The 15542-nt window shown below is 34.2% G+C and overlaps 2 protein-coding genes across 2 annotated transcripts in view; one reads left to right on the top strand and one right to left on the bottom strand.

Annotated features, from left to right (window-relative positions):
• Positions 1 to 3: 3 nt before the first annotated feature.
• Positions 4 to 3976, bottom strand: dynlt2b (dynein light chain Tctex-type 2B). Its single transcript, XM_083559483.1, has 5 exons — positions 3855 to 3976; positions 1382 to 1515; positions 502 to 571; positions 278 to 341; positions 4 to 154 (listed from the first exon to the last, which is right to left on the bottom strand). The coding sequence occupies exons 1-5, from the start codon at positions 3911 to 3913 to the stop codon at positions 107 to 109; spliced, it is 375 nt and encodes a 124-aa protein (XP_083415609.1). The 5' UTR covers positions 3914 to 3976; the 3' UTR covers positions 4 to 106.
• An 8763-nt stretch (positions 3977 to 12739) lies between these two features.
• Positions 12740 to 15542, top strand: part of LOC310736017 (uncharacterized protein) — a 14653-nt gene continuing 11850 nt past the window's right edge. Inside the window, exon 1 of the mRNA XM_083559400.1 lies at positions 12740 to 12927. Within this exon, the coding sequence (XP_083415526.1) occupies positions 12873 to 12927 (55 nt within the window). The 5' untranslated portion in view covers positions 12740 to 12872. The remainder of the gene's footprint in view (positions 12928 to 15542) is intronic.

Below are 15542 nucleotides of genomic sequence, written 5' to 3'. Positions count from 1 at the left end.
TAATACATTTCAAAACTATTTATTTCTTACACACAAAAAAGCAAAGACGAGTGTGTGTATGTGTGTGTGGGGTGTGTGTGTTTTGATCAGAGCTTCTGGTCCTCTATCAGTAATAATACACTCCAAATACAGCAGCCACACACACCATGCTTTCCTGTTAAACACACACGCACACACACGTAATTATACTTGTGAAAAATGAAATACAAGTTTTGTTTGTGTGTGTTTGTGTGTGTGTGTGTGTGTGTGTGTGTGTGTGTGTGTGTGTGTGTCTTACATTCATGTAAACTTCTTTAGCACAGCCATCAGTGTCTGAATCCCAGAAACAGCGAGACATCATCCTGTGAGCACACACACACTGATTATTTTAATATTTACAATATTATTTTTGTAGACTCCAGATTTTCTGTATTAATCGTGCCAAATAATGATAAATTCATAAATTCAACCTAATTCACCTTTAAAGTAGTGTGTGTTGTGTGTGTGTATGTGTGTTCTTACGTCACTCCCTGTCCTCTCTGCTCTCCGATCGTCACGTGTACAACCAGTTTGTATCTGTCTAAATCCAGATCTGTACGCACACACACACACACACACACATTTTATATATATATATATATATATATATATATATATATATATATATATATATATATATATATATATATATATATATATATATATATATATATATATATATATATATATATATATATATATATATATATATATATATATATATATATATATATACATTTAATGTAAAATGGCAGTAATTCTCTTTGGTGTTATTAAACATTTTCATGTAATTAAAAAAATTATGTTAGCCTTTTGTATGTTACTGAGTGTGTGTGTGATGTGCAAAGGGGTCGAAAATAAACTTTGAAGTGACTTGTATGTGTTAAAGTGAGGAACTATGTTTGTAAAAGTGAGGACTGGTGTACTGGTGTACTGGTGTACTGGTGTAGGTGTTTTAATGTGAGGAGGTGTGTGTTAATGTCAAAATCGGTGTATGTTTGTGTGTGTGTTAATGTGAGTACCAGTGTGTGTGTTAATGTGAGGAGCAGTGTGTGTGTGTGTGTGTGTGTGTGTGTGTGTGTGTGTGTGTGTGTGTGTGTGTGTGTGTGTGTGTGTGTGTGTGTGTGTGTGTGTTATTCTGAGTACTTGTGAGTGTTAAAGTAAAAAGTGTGTGTGTGTGTGTGTGTGTGTGTGTGTGTGTGAGTGTGTGTGTGTGTGTGTGTGTGTGTGTGTGTGTGTGTGTGTGTGTGTGTCTGTGTGTGTGTCTGTGTGTGTGTGTGTGTGTGTGTGTGTGTGTGTGTGTGTGTGTGTGTGTGTGTGTTAATGTAAGAACTGGAGTGAGAGTTGATGTCAGTGTTTTGACCTTTAATGCGGTCTTTAATGGCTTCCGTGAGTGTTTGTGTGAGTGATGGTATTTCCTCAGGATTATACTGAACTCCTGATAAATGCTCTCTTAAGATCTCTTTAATACAATCCTTCACCACAGGCACTCTGAATCTACAACACACACACACATAAACAGAGTAATAAATTCAATTATAATTTTAATTTGATTCTACCAAAACACTGCTGAAAAAGGAACAAAAGCTAGCATCAAATTTTATTATCTTTACTTTAAAATAAAATAATTTGATCAGTAATTATATAATAGGTTAATCAACCCCTGTTTGTTATTCATGCAATGGGAGGATTTTTCAATGAAGATAAAGTGTAACATTTGTATATTTCTATACAGTGGGTACGGAAAGTATTCAGAGCCCCTTAAACCCCCCACTCTTTGTTATATTGCAGCCATTTGCTAAAATCATTTAAGTTCATTCTTCTTCCTCATGAATGTACACATAGCACCCCATACTGACAGAAAAACACAGAACTGTTGACCTTTTTGCAGATTTATTAAAAAAGAAAAACTGAAATATCACATGGTCCTAAGTATTCAGACCCTTGCTGTGACACTCATATATTTAACTCAGGTGCTCTCCATTTCTTCTGATCATCCTTGAGATTGTTCTACACCTTCATTTGAGTCCAGAAATTTTTGATTATACTGATTGGACTTGATTAGGAAAGCCACACACCTGTTTATATAAGACCTTACAGATCACAATGCATGTCAGAGCAAATGAGAATCATTAAGGTCAAAGGAACTGCCTGAAGAGCTCAGAGACAGAATTGTGGCAAGGCACAGATCTGGCCAAGGTTCCAAAAAAATTTTTGCTGCACTTTAGGTTCCTAAGAGCACAGTGGCCTCCATAATCCTCAAATGGAAGACGTTTGGGACGACCAGAACCATTCCTAGAGCTGGCCGACCGGCCAAACTGAGCTATCGGGGGAGAAGAGCCTTGGTGAGAGAGGTAAAGAAGAACCCAAAGATCACCGTGGCTGAGCTCCAGAGATGCAGTCGGGAGATGGGAGAAAGTTGTAGAAAGTCAAGCATCACTGCAGCCCTTCACCAGTGGGGCTTTATAGCAGAGTGGCCTGACGGAAGCCTCTCCTCAGTGCAGGACACATGAAAACCCGCATGGAGTTCTCCAAGATGGTGAGAAATAAGATTCTCTGGTCTGATGAGACCAAGATAGAACTTTTTGGCCTTAATTCTAAGCGGTATGTGTGGAGAAAACCAGGCACTGCTCATCACCTGTCCAGTACAGTCTCAACAATGAAGCATGGTGGTGGCAGCATCATGCTGTGGGGGTGTTTTTCAGCTGCAGGGACAGGACGACTGGTTGCAATCAAGGGAAAGATGAATGCGGCCAAGCACAGGGATATCCTGGAAGAAAACCTTCTCCAGAGTGCTCTGGACCTCAGACTGGGCTGAAGGTTTACCTTCCAACAAGACAATGACCCTAAGCACACAGCTAAAATAACGATGGAGTGGCTTCACAACAACTCTGTGACTGTTCTTGAATGGCCCAGCCAGAGCAATGACTTAAACCCAATTGAGCATCTCTGGAGAGACCTAAAAATAGCTGTCCACCAACGTTTACCGTCCAACCTGACAGAACTGGAGAGGATCTGCAAGGAGGAATGGCAGAGGATCCCTAAATCCAGGTGTGAAAAACTTGTTGCATCCTTCCCAAAAAAGACTCATGGCTGTATAAGATCAAAAGGGGGCTTCTACTAAATACTGAGCAAAGGGTCTGAATACTTAGGACCATGTGATATTTCAGTTTTTCTTTTTTAATAAATCTGCAACAGTGTCAACAATTCTGTGTTTTTCTGTCAATATAGGGTGCTGTGTGTACATTCATGAGGAAGAAGAATGAACCTAAATGATTTTAGCAAATGGCTGCAAAATAAAAAAGAGTGAAAAATTTAAGGGGGTCTGAATACTTTCCGTACCCACTGTATATGTTTGGTCAAAGTAAATCTTCATAGCATTAAATGACCTGATTTGTTGCATATAAACCAAATGAACATGGATGTGTCTCTCATAAAAAAGAAACACATCCAAAACCATAAAAGACTAGGCGTTTATAAACTTTTGACAGACCCTGTATATCAGAGTGATGAGGTGAGTTACGTGATGCAAACATCATATCAGCATTAACATGGGCATTGATACTACACATCTGGATTTAACTCAAAATAAATAGGTACTTAATTAAATCAGTAAATAAATTTGTTCCTGCCACACATTCACTGATCACACATTTAATTCCATATTGTTCCATATAAAAATAGTTATCAACATTCACATTCAAAACTGCAGTCCAAATATCGCGATATTCCGCGGGATTACTGTCCAGTAGCTTTATAGCTAACTTGAAAAATATACCACATAAGTTCTTTATTCGTTTTATACAGATATACTTTTTTTTATATAAAGTACTTACTTGTGCTCATATTTCGGTCTGATGAGAAAAGTGTTGGAACCCTCCTCAGTCTCCGTCATCGTTCACACTAAAACATGTACACACCGCCGTTACTATAACAACAGCGGGAACGTCACTTCCGGGGTCACAAATGAAACGGAAGTAATATTTATACTACTGTATATACCACAGTTATATAAATGTAATTTTTTAAATATTCGTAATTTATAAAATACAATATATATATATATATATATATATATATATATATATATATATATATATATATATATATATATATATATATATATATATATATCAATTAAAAAATATCATTTTGGCATATTTTATTTACTGTATGCATTTATGTTATTTATTAGTTGTTATGCCTACTTGTCATTTTATTTGCGTCTATTTATTGATGTGTATATTCAGTCTTTTTACTGGTAAGTATTATATTTATTGACAATGACTGTTTTATTAAGAATTTTAATTTTAAAAATATTACAATATAAAATTAATTTCAAAAGTATAAACAATACATATGTAACAAAGTGTTTTAGGTTTTAAATTTATGTCTCTTGATTTGTATTACTTAGTTAGTTTTTGTGTGTGTGTGTGTGTGTGTGTGTGTGTGTGTGTGTGTGTGTGTGTGTGTGTGTGAGAGAGAGAGAGAGAGAGAGAGAGAGAGAGAGAGAGAGAGAGAGAGAGAGAAAGTGAAGTGAGTGTGTAATTACAGTATGTGTGAGTTTAGTGTGTAATTATAGTATGTGTGAGTTTAGTGAGTGTGTAATTATAGTATGTGTGAGTTAGTGAGTGTGTAATTATAGTATGTGTGAGTTTAGTGAGTGTGTAATTATAGTATGTGTGAGTTTAGTGAGTGTGTAAATATAGTATGTGTGAGTTAGTGAGTGTAATTATAGTATGTGTGAGTTAGTGAGTGTGTAATTACAGTATGTGTGAGTTTAGTGAGTGTGTAATTATAGTATGTGTGAGTTAGTGAGTGTGTAATTATAGTATGTGTGAGTTAGTTGAGTGTGTAATTATAGTATGTGATTTAGTGAGTGTGTAATTACAGTATGTGTGAGTTTAGTGTGTAATTACAGTATGTGTGAGTTAGTGAGTGTGTAATTATAGTATGTGTGAGTTTAGTGAGTGTGTAAATATAGTATGTGTGAGTTAGTGAGTGTAATTATAGTATGTGTGAGTTAGTGAGTGTAATTACAGTATGTGTGAGTTTAGTGAGTGTGTATTTATAGTATGTGTGAGTTACTGAGTGTGTAATTATAGTATGTGTGAGTTAGTTGAGTGTGTAATTATAGTATGTGATTTAGTGAGTGTGTAATTATAGTATGTGTGAGTTTAGTGTGTAATTACAGTATGTGTGAGTTAGTGAGTGTGTAATTACAGTATGTGTGAGTTAGTGAGTGTGTAATTATAGTATGTGTCAGTTTAGTGAGTGTGTAATTACAGTATGTGTGAGTTAGTGAGTGTGTAATTATAGTATGTGATTTAGTGAGTGTGTAATTATAGTATGTGTGAGTTTAGTGAGTGTGTAATTATAGTATGTGTCAGTTTAGTGAGTGTGTAATTATAGTATGTGTGAGTTAGTGAGTGTGTAATTATAGTATGTGATTTAGTGAGTGTGTAATTATAGTATGTGTGAGTTTAGTGTGTAATTACAGTATGTGTGAGTTAGTGAGTGTGTAATTACAGTATGTGTGAGTTAGTGAGTGTGTAATTATAGTATGTGTCAGTTTAGTGAGTGTGTAATTACAGTATGTGTGAGTTAGTGAGTGTGTAATTATAGTATGTGTCAGTTTAGTGAGTGTGTAATTATAGTATGTGTGAGTTTAGTGAGTGTGTAATTATAGTATGTGTGAGTTTCGTGTGTAATTATAGTATGTGTGAGTTAGTGAGTGTGTAATTATAGTATGTGTGAGTTCAGTGTGTAATTATAGTATGTGTGAGTTTAGTGTGTAATTACAGATTGTGTGAGTTTAGTGTGTAATTATAGTATGTGTGAGTTAGTGAGTGTGTAATTACAGTATGTGTGAGTTAGTGAGTGTGTAATTATAGTATGTGTGAGTTAGTGACTGTGTAATTATAGTATTTGTGAGTTTAGTGTATAATTATAGTATGTGTGAGTTAGTGAGTGTGTAATTATAGTATGTGGGGGTTTAGTGTGTAATTATAGTATGTGTGAGTTTAGTGTGTAATTATAGTATGTTTAAGTTTAGTGAGTGTGTAATTATAGTATGTGTGAGTTTAGTGTGTAATTATAGTATGTGTGAGTTTAGTGTGTAATTATAGTATGTGTGAGTTAGTGAGTGTGTAATTATAGTATGTGTGGGTTTAGTGTGTAATTATAGTATGTGTGAGTTTAGTGTGTAATTATAGTATGTTTAAGTTTAGTGAGTGTGTAATTATAGTATGTGTGAGTTTAGTGTGTAATTATAGTATGTGTGAGTTTAGTGAGTGTGTAATTATAGTATGTGTGAGTTAGTGAGTGTGTAATTATAGTATGTGTGAGTTAGTGAGTGTGTAATTATAGTATGTGTTAGTTTAGTGTGTGTGTAATTATAGTATGTGTGAGTTAAGTGAGTGTGTAATTATAGTATGTGTGAATTTAGTGAGTGTGTAATTATAGTATGTGTGTTTAGTGAGTGTGTAATTATAGTATGTGTGAGTTAGTGAGTGTGTAATTATAGTATGTGTGAGTTTAGTGAGTGTGTAATTATAGTATGTGTGAGTTTAGTGAGTGTGTAATTATAGTATTTGTGAGTTTAGTGTGTAATTATAGTATGTGTGAGTTTAGTGAGTGTGTAATTATAGTATGTGTGAGTTAGTGAGTGTGTAATTATAGTATGTGTGAGTTTAGTGAGTGTGTAATTATAGTATGTGTGAGTTAAGTGAGTGTGTAATTATAGTATTTGTGAGTTTACTGTCTAATTATAGTATGTGTGAGTTAGTGAGTGTGTAATTATAGTATGTCTGTGTTTAGTGAGTGTGTAATTATAGTATGTGTGAGTTTAGTGAGTGTGTAATTATAGTATGTCTGTGTAAGTTTAGTGTCTAATTATAGTATGTGTGAGTTTAGTGAGTGTGTAATTATAGTATGTGTGAGTTTAGTGAGTGTCTAATTATAGTATGTGTGAGTTTAGTGAGTGTGTAGTTATAGTATGTCTGTGTTTAGTGAGTGTGTAATTATAGTATGTGTGAGTTTAGTGAGTGTGTAGTTATAGTATGTCTGTGTTTAGTGAGTGTGTAATTATAGTATGTGTGAGTTTAGTGAGTGTGTAATTATAGTATGTGTGAGTTTAGTGAGTGTGTAATTATAGTTTGTGTGAGTTTAGTGAGTGTGTAATTATAGTATGTGTGAGTTAGTGAGTGTGTAATTATAGTATGTCTGTGTTTAGTGAGTGTGTAATTATAGTATGTGTGAGTTTAGTGTATAATTATAGTATGTGAGTTTAGTGTGTAATTATAGTATGTGTGAGTTTAGTGAGTGTGTAATTATAGTATGTGTGAGTTTAGTGAGTGTGTAATTATAGTATGTGTGAGTTTAGTGAGTGTGAAATTATAGTATGTGTGAGTTTAGTGAGTGTGTAATTATAGTATGTCTGTGTTTAGTGAGTGTGTAATTATAGTATGTGTGAGTTTAGTGAGTGTGTAATTATAGTATGTCTGTGTAAGTTTAGTGTCTAATTATAGTATGTGTGAGTTTAGTGAGTGTGTAATTATAGTATGTGTGAGTTTAGTGAGTGTGTAATTATAGTATGTGTGAGTTTAGTGAGTGTGTAGTTATAGTATGTCTGTGTTTAGTGAGTGTGTAATTATAGTATGTGTGAGTTTAGTGAGTGTGTAGTTATAGTATGTCTGTGTTTAGTGAGTGTGTAATTATAGTATGTGTGAGTTTAGTGAGTGTGTAATTATAGTATGTGTGAGTTAGTGAGAGTGTAAATATAGTATGTGTGAGTTTAGTGAGTGTGTAATTAGAGTATGTGTTAGTTTAGTGTGTGTGTAATTATAGTATTTGTGAGTTTAGTGTGTAATTATAGTATGTGTGAGTTAGTGAGTGTGTAATTATAGTATGTGTGAGTTTAGTGAGTGTGTAATTATAGTATTTGTGAGTTTAGTGAGTGTGTAATTATAGTATGTGTGAGTTTAGTGAGTGTGTAATTATAGTATTTGTGAGTTTAGTGAGTGTGTAATTATAGTATGTGTGAGTTAGTGAGTGTGTAATTATAGTATGTGTAAGTTAGTGAGTGTGTAATTATAGTATGTGTGAGTTAGTGAGTGTGTAATTATAGTATGTGTGAGTTAGTGAGTGTGTAATTATAGTATGTTTAAGTTTAGTGAGTGTGTAATTATAGTATGTGTGAGTTAGTGAGTGTGTAATTATAGTATGTGTAAGTCAGTGAGTGTGTAATTATAGTATGTGTGAGTTAGTGAGTGTGTAATTATAGTATGTGTGAGTTTAGTGAGTGTGTAATTATAGTATGTGTAAGTTTAGTGAGTGTGTAATTATAGTATTTGTGAGTTTACTGTGTAGTTATAGTATGTGTGAGTTAGTGAGTGTGTAATTACAGTATGTGTGAGTTTAGTGAGTGTGTAATTATAGTATGTGTGAGTTTAGTGTGTAATTATAGTATGTGTGAGTTAGTGAGTGTGTAATTATAGTATGTGTGAGTTAGTGAGAGTGTAAATATAGTATGTGTGAGTTTAGTGAGTGTGTAATTAGAGTATGTCTTAGTTTAGTGTGTGTGTAATTATAGTATGTGTGAGTTTAGTGAGTGTTTAATTATAGTATGTGTGAATTTAGTGAGTGTGTAATTATAGTATGTGTGTTTAGTGAGTGTGTAATTATAGTATGTGTGAGTTTAGTGTGTAATTATAGTATGTGTGAGTTAGTGAGTGTGTAATTATAGTATTTGTGAGTTTAGTGAGTGTGTAATTATAGTATGTGTGAGTTAGTAAATGTGTAATTATAGTATGTGTGAGTTAGTGAGTGTGTAATTATAGTATGTGTGAGTTAGTGAGTGTGTAATTATAGTATGTTTAAGTTTAGTGAGTGTGTAATTATAGTATGTGTGAGTTTAGTGTGTAATTATAGTATGTGTGAGTTTAGTGTGAATTATAGTATGTGTGAATTTAGTGATTGTGTAATTATAGTATGTCTGAGTTTAGTGAGTGTGTAATTATAGTATGTGTGAGTTTAGCGTGTAATTATAGTATGTGTGAGTTTAGTGTGTAATTATAGTATGTGTGAATTTAGTGATTGTGTAATTATAGTATGTCTGAGTTTAGTGAGTGTGTAATTATAGTATGTGTGAGTTTAGTGTGTAATTATAGTATGTGCAAGTTTAGTGTGTAATTATAGTATGTGTGAGTTTAGTGAGTGTGTAATTATAGTATGTTTAAGTTTAGTGAGTGTGTAATTATAGTATGTGTGAGTTTAGTGTGTAATTATAGTATGTGGGAGTTTAGTGATTGTGTAATTATAGTATGTCTGAGTTTAGTGAGTGTGTAATTATAGTATGTGTGAGTTTAGTGTGTAATTATAGTATGTGCAAGTTTAGTGTGTAATTATAGTATGTGTGAGTTAGTGAGTGTGTAATTATAGTATGTTTAAGTTTAGTGAGTGTGTAATTATAGTATGTGTGAGTTTAGTGTGTAAATATAGTATGTGTGAGTTTAGTGTGAATTATAGTATGTGTGAATTTAGTGATTGTGTAATTATAGTATGTCTGAGTTTAGTGAGTGTGTAATTATAGTATGTGTGAGTTTAGTGTGTAATTATAGTATGTGTGAATTTAGTGATTGTGTAATTATAGTATGTCTGAGTTTAGTGAGTGTGTAATTATAGTATGTGTGAGTTTAGTGTGTAATTATAGTATGTGCAAGTTTAGTGTGTAATTATAGTATGTGTGAGTTTAGTGAGTGTGTAATTATAGTATGTTTAAGTTTAGTGAGTGTGTAATTATAGTATGTGTGAGTTTAGTGTGAAAGTGTGCAATTGTAGTTTGTGTGATTGCAATCCCAATTCCAGTATTCAAAACACTGATGCTTGCCTAAGGCCGAAAAAAGACCAGCACCCTCTTATCTCAGAGACCTCAACACATTTCACACTGCACCATGTTGTCTGAGATCCTCCAGCACTGCTCCACTGGTACCACCTTCTCTCAGAATGCTCTTCTCTGTGCTGGCACTGGGGTGGTAAAATGAACTTTCCCTAGATGTCAGTACAGTGGAGTCCCTGGCTATCTTCAAGCAGCGGGTGAAGACCTACCTCTTCCTGAAACACTTAAATTAGCACTTTCCAAGTTTGCTTTGTTAGAGAAAAAAAAAAAAACGAGTTGTAAGCTGATTTATCTTAAGTTGTAATCTCACGTACTAATGTAGATTTATTCAATGCTAGAGACTCAAAGGACTTTTGGACATCGCTCTGGGCGAGGGCGTCTGCTCAATGCCGCAAATGTGAATGTAAATGTAAATACCAAAAAGTTTGGAATGCAGGGTAAAATGTAACTAAAACATTGGGTTGGATGGCCACAAAAAGTTGGTATGCGGCTACAAAAAGCTAACAAATTAAGTGTTATTAAAAAGAAACAGCTGGACCATTCAATTAGGTTAACTGGAAACACGTTAGTAACATGACTGGCTATAATAACAGTATCTTAAAGAGGCAGAGGAAATAAAGAAATAAAGGTTGGGCAAAGGTTCACCAATCTGTGAAAAACTGTCAACAAATTTTAAATAATGTTCCTCAACATTCAATTGTAAAGACTGTATATCTCATTATCTACACTTCATCTTTCTTCTTCTTCTTCTGGCTTCTTCCATTAGGGGGAATTAGGGGGCCACAGCGGATTCTCCATACCTCCCTGTCCTGTACATCTGCCTATTTCACCCCAACCACCTGCATGTCTTCCCTCACCACATCCATTAACCTCCTCCTTAGCCTTCTTCTTTTCACCCCTCCTGGCGGCTCCATCCTCAGCATTTTCCTACCGATATACCCCATGTCCCTTCTCTGCACATGTCCAAACCATCTCAATCTCGCTTACCTCACCTTGTCTCCAAAACGTCCTTCATGTGCTGTCCCTCTAATAAACTCATTTCTAATTCTGTTCTTCCTCCTCACACCCAATAAAAACCTCAACATTTTCAGCTCTTCTACCTCCAGCTCCACCTCCTGTCTTTTACTCAATGCCACTGTCTCTAAACCATACAACATCGCAGGTCTCACCACAGTCCTATAAACTTTCCCTTTCACTCTTGCAGATACCCTTCTATCACAAAGGTTATAATCATAATATGTTAAAGAGTTTCAGAGATCTGGAAAAATTGTGCAAGGGAGAAGAGTAAAAATCAATATTATATGTCTGTGATCTATATATATATATATATATATATATATATATATATATATATATATATATATATATATATATATATATATATATATATATATATACATACATACATACATACATACTGTGTGTGAGAGACTCCGGTGGTCTTGTGGTTAACACATTATAAACAGAAGCCCCCAAATTTGAGCTGAGACCACAGAAACCCACACACCCACCAACACACACAAACACACACACACACACACACTCTTAGAGAGAGAAAGTGCACCTTGCGTATTGCTAATGTTGCTATCAAGGAAATTTTTATCGACTTAAAATAATAAAATAATAATAATTCACACAAAAAGGGAACACTGCGGTATCATACACACCGCAGTGTGCAATATACAACAGGTTTACTGGCAGCGCTATTTTGTATTTCGTGTTTTGTGTATTTGTCTTACACTGTCTTGTGTTGTCTTTGCACTGTTTGCACCAGGTTGCACACGATGCACTGTATGTGGCAAGGACACTTACTAGTCCTTATCCCTGTGTTTTCTGTTCATGTATGTAGCACCAGGGTTCAGGAGGAACGTTGTTTAATTTCACTGTGTAATGCGTCAGCTATATATGGTTGAAATGACAATAAAAAGCTTCTTGACTTGACTTGACTTGAAATCGAACAAAGAGAGAGCAAAAAATATGGGATCCTTGGGCAGCATATAAAAATATGGGATAATTGATATATGGGATAAACGAGCCGGACTGCCTGAAAACTGTTTGTTTTCCATATGCTTTTGTGTTGAGTGTATGTCACGGATGATGACAAGAGGCTGAATATATAATGTAACTTAATGGATCTTTAGGTACAGAATTTCTGACTGTTGAACAATGAGAAAAATTGTAATCTCTTTCTCGCTCTCTCTTTCTCTCTCTCTCTCTCTCTCTCTCTCTCTCTCTCTCTCTCTCTCTCTCTCTCTCTCTCTCTCTCTGTGTGTGTGTGTGTGTGTGTGTGTGTGTGTGTTAAAACACCACTTCTATATGAGTCACTATATGAGAGATATTTACTTATACGAAAAAGAAAAGCTTCGGTTTAATTCCGTTTTCTTCAGTGTGGTGGAAAATAATCTGACTTTTCAATCTAGCTTTAATGTCAGTGGAGGATTTTATTAAGTAAGTGAACACCACACTGCTTCATGATCCTCCATATCTTTTATTACATTATACTTTGGGTTTTGTTGGTTGGGTGAAGTCGAATAGTCTTGAGGTCTAAACAGTCTGTCCATTCAAATGATCAGAATCAAGTTTGAAAAAAGAAATCACAGCTCAGAGCAGAGTCAAACAAAAAGGCTATTTTTCTACGTTCTCTTCAAAGTAACAGTAGGTTTAACCCTTATCCTGTGAAATCTGAAAAGTTTCAGTAAAGCACTGAACCTGAAGCAGGTTTTGTTTGTAATGAAAAAAAGGATTTAATAAAAAAGCCGAACACACTTCAGCTTAAAGTACAATGTGTGTGTGTGTGTGTGTGTGTGTGTGTGTGTGTGTGTGTGTGTGTGTGTGTGTGTGTGTGTGTGTGTGTGTGTGTGTGTGTGTGTGTGTGTGTGTATGTACGCGCGCGCGTAAACAGGAAAAGGCAGCAGACACACACCGTCTTTCTCATTCTGTGTCTCGTCTCAGCACCATGTACCAGCTGCTGAACAAGTGCCTTGCTCTTCTGTTCTTCTATATATGCTTTGGTGAGTCTCAAACACACACACACACACATGCACATTTTACTTAATTCTTTCTGTAATCCATCTATCTGTAATACAACACTTTTGTGTTTGGATTCACTGACTATCACATAGTTGTATAATGTGTGTGTGTGTGTGTGTGTGTGTGTGTGTGTGTGTGTGTGTGTGTGTGTGTGGACACACACACACGCTATACAACTACATGCTATTCAAGCACACAGTGTGAAGGCCAATCTTTCGTTAACATTTGTTTAGTTGTTTTCGTGTAACTACAGCAGTCCGAGTAAATCCACACACAAAGTTAAACAAACTGATCGTAATCCTAAACTACAACAAGGAACAGGTGTTATTATAAAGTGTGTACTTTTCAAAATTCATAAATATATATATATATATATATATATATATATATATATATATATATATATATATATATATATATATATATATATATATATATATATATATATATATATATAGTGAGTGTGTGATTATAGACAGTGTACTTATAGTGAGTGTGTGATTGATTCTGACTATGTGAGCTTGTGATTATATTGTGTGTTCATAGCAAATGTATTATCATATTGAATGTGTGAATATACTATGTGTGATCATATTATATATTGCATGTGATTATACTATACTAATTACGTTGCGTGTGTGATTAAAGTATATTGATTATACTGAGTTTGATTATGGAATGTTTTGAGAGATTGAGGGTTTAATTATAGTATGTAATTATAGTTTGTATGATTATACTGAAAGTGTGTGATAATAGTTTGTATAATTATAATGTGTATGTTATTATAGTATGTGTGAGTTTGTAATTATATTTTGTGGGATTTTGGTGAGTGTGTAATTACAGTATGTTTGATTTTAGTATTTGTGTAATCATATTATGTGGGATTTTTAGTATGTGTGTAATCTTGTGGGAGTGTGTAATTATAGTATGTGTGAGTTTAGTGTGTGCTCATAGTGAGCTTGTGATTGTAGTTTGTGTTCGATTTTAGTTCGTGTGTCATTATAGGGTGTGTAATTATAGTAAATGTGTGATTTTAGAAAGAGTGTAATTTCAGAAACCCCAATCCCAAAAATTTGGAACTTAAAGTAAAATGTAACTGATAACAGAATGATTTGTAAATCTCAAAACCCCTATATTTTATTCACAATAGAAAGTAGAAAACATCAAATGTTTAAACTGAGAGAATTTTACTTTTTAAAGAAAAAAGGACTTTTGATTTTGATAGAATAGAAAAGTAACCTTTATTTAACCTTTATTTAATAGCCTTTATTTGTCACCACAGTAAAATACTTTCTTCAGCTTGGTCAGAAGCTGGGGTCAGATATGATACAGAGCCCCTGAAGCACAGAGTGTAAAAGGCCTTGCTCAATGGACCGATAGTGGCAGCTTGGCAATAGCAGGGCTTGAACCCCCAACTTTCTGATCAGAAACCCAGCACCTTAACCACTAAGCTGCCACTCCCCCAGCCATTCACTTGATGGTTGTGACACGTCTCAAAAAAGTTACGGCTACGAAATGCTAATAAAGTAAGTCTATAAGAACCATTGGGCAATTATTAAGGTTAAATGGCGAAAAGGTCAGTAAGATGATTGGGTATAAATAGTGTATCTTAGGGACGCAGAGTATCTTGGAAGTAAGGATTGGCTGCAAAGACTTTGAATATTGCATTTGTGCCTTTGGAATGGGCAGCTTGAGAGACACCACCAATGTTGAAAGGTATATAGTAGAAGAGTCTGGGTGGTAAACTGGCCTGCCTTCAGTCCAGACCTTTTACTAAATGAAAACATTTGGTACATTTCAAAATGAAAAAAATTACCAAATTAACTCTAGAATAGCTAGAATCCTGTTTTAAACACAAATGGGACAACATTCCGATCCCAGCAACTGGTCTCCCAATTTTCAGATGCATATAGACTGTTGTTAAAAGAAGATGTGATGCTGCACAGCGGTAAACATGGCCCTGTTCCAACTTTTTTGAGTCATGTTGCAGCCATGAAATTGAAATCTTTAATTGTTTTCTTTAAAATGGTCAATTTCCTCAACTTGATTATATATATATATATATATATATATATATATATATATATATATATATATATATATATATATTTATATTTATATTTATATTTAAATGGGTTTATTATGTTTACAACCATTGCATTCTGTTTTTATTGACAATTTACACAGATCCCGAACTTTTTTGGAATTAAGGTTGTAGAGTAAGTGCATGTTTGTAGCTAGTTTAATTATAGTGAGTGTGTAATTTTATGTGTGAATATATTGAGTGTGTAATTAGAATGTGTGTAATTATATTTAAATTCTCTAGAGTTAGGGTTAGGGTTAGGGTTAGGGTTAACCCTGACCCTAGGGTTAAGGTTAGGTTAGGGTTAGGGTTAGGGTTCGGGTTACCCTAACCCTGATTACAGTGAGATGGGTAATTAGAGGAAGTGTGTATTTAGAGTGTGTGTGATTATATTGTGTGCATAGCATGTGTGTGTGTAATTAGCTTGCAAAAAGGGAATATCTATGTATATGTATATATACATGTATAACGGGTTATAATTAATTATAAATATTTAGATTAAATCTTACAATC

Source organism: Silurus aristotelis (genome assembly GCF_946808225.1).
Source record: "Silurus aristotelis genome assembly, chromosome: 13".
NCBI classification, from domain to species: Eukaryota; Metazoa; Chordata; class Actinopteri; order Siluriformes; family Siluridae; genus Silurus; species Silurus aristotelis.
The sequence above is the reverse complement of the archived record's forward strand: the minus strand, read 5'-3'. Positions and strand labels throughout refer to the sequence as shown.

Excerpts from the sequence above, each read along its gene's own strand:
- dynlt2b (XM_083559483.1), bottom strand. The coding sequence starts at position 3,913 with ATGACGGAGACTGAGGAGGGTTCCAACACTTTTCTCATCAGACCGAAA. Across the intron at positions 572-1,381 it reads CATTAAAGACCGCATTAAAG|ATCTGGATTTAGACAGATAC; the intron begins GTCAAAACACTG and ends GTGTGCGTACAG. Across the intron at positions 155-277 it reads CTAAAGAAGTTTACATGAAT|GAAAGCATGGTGTGTGTGGC; the intron begins GTAAGACACACA and ends TGTGTTTAACAG.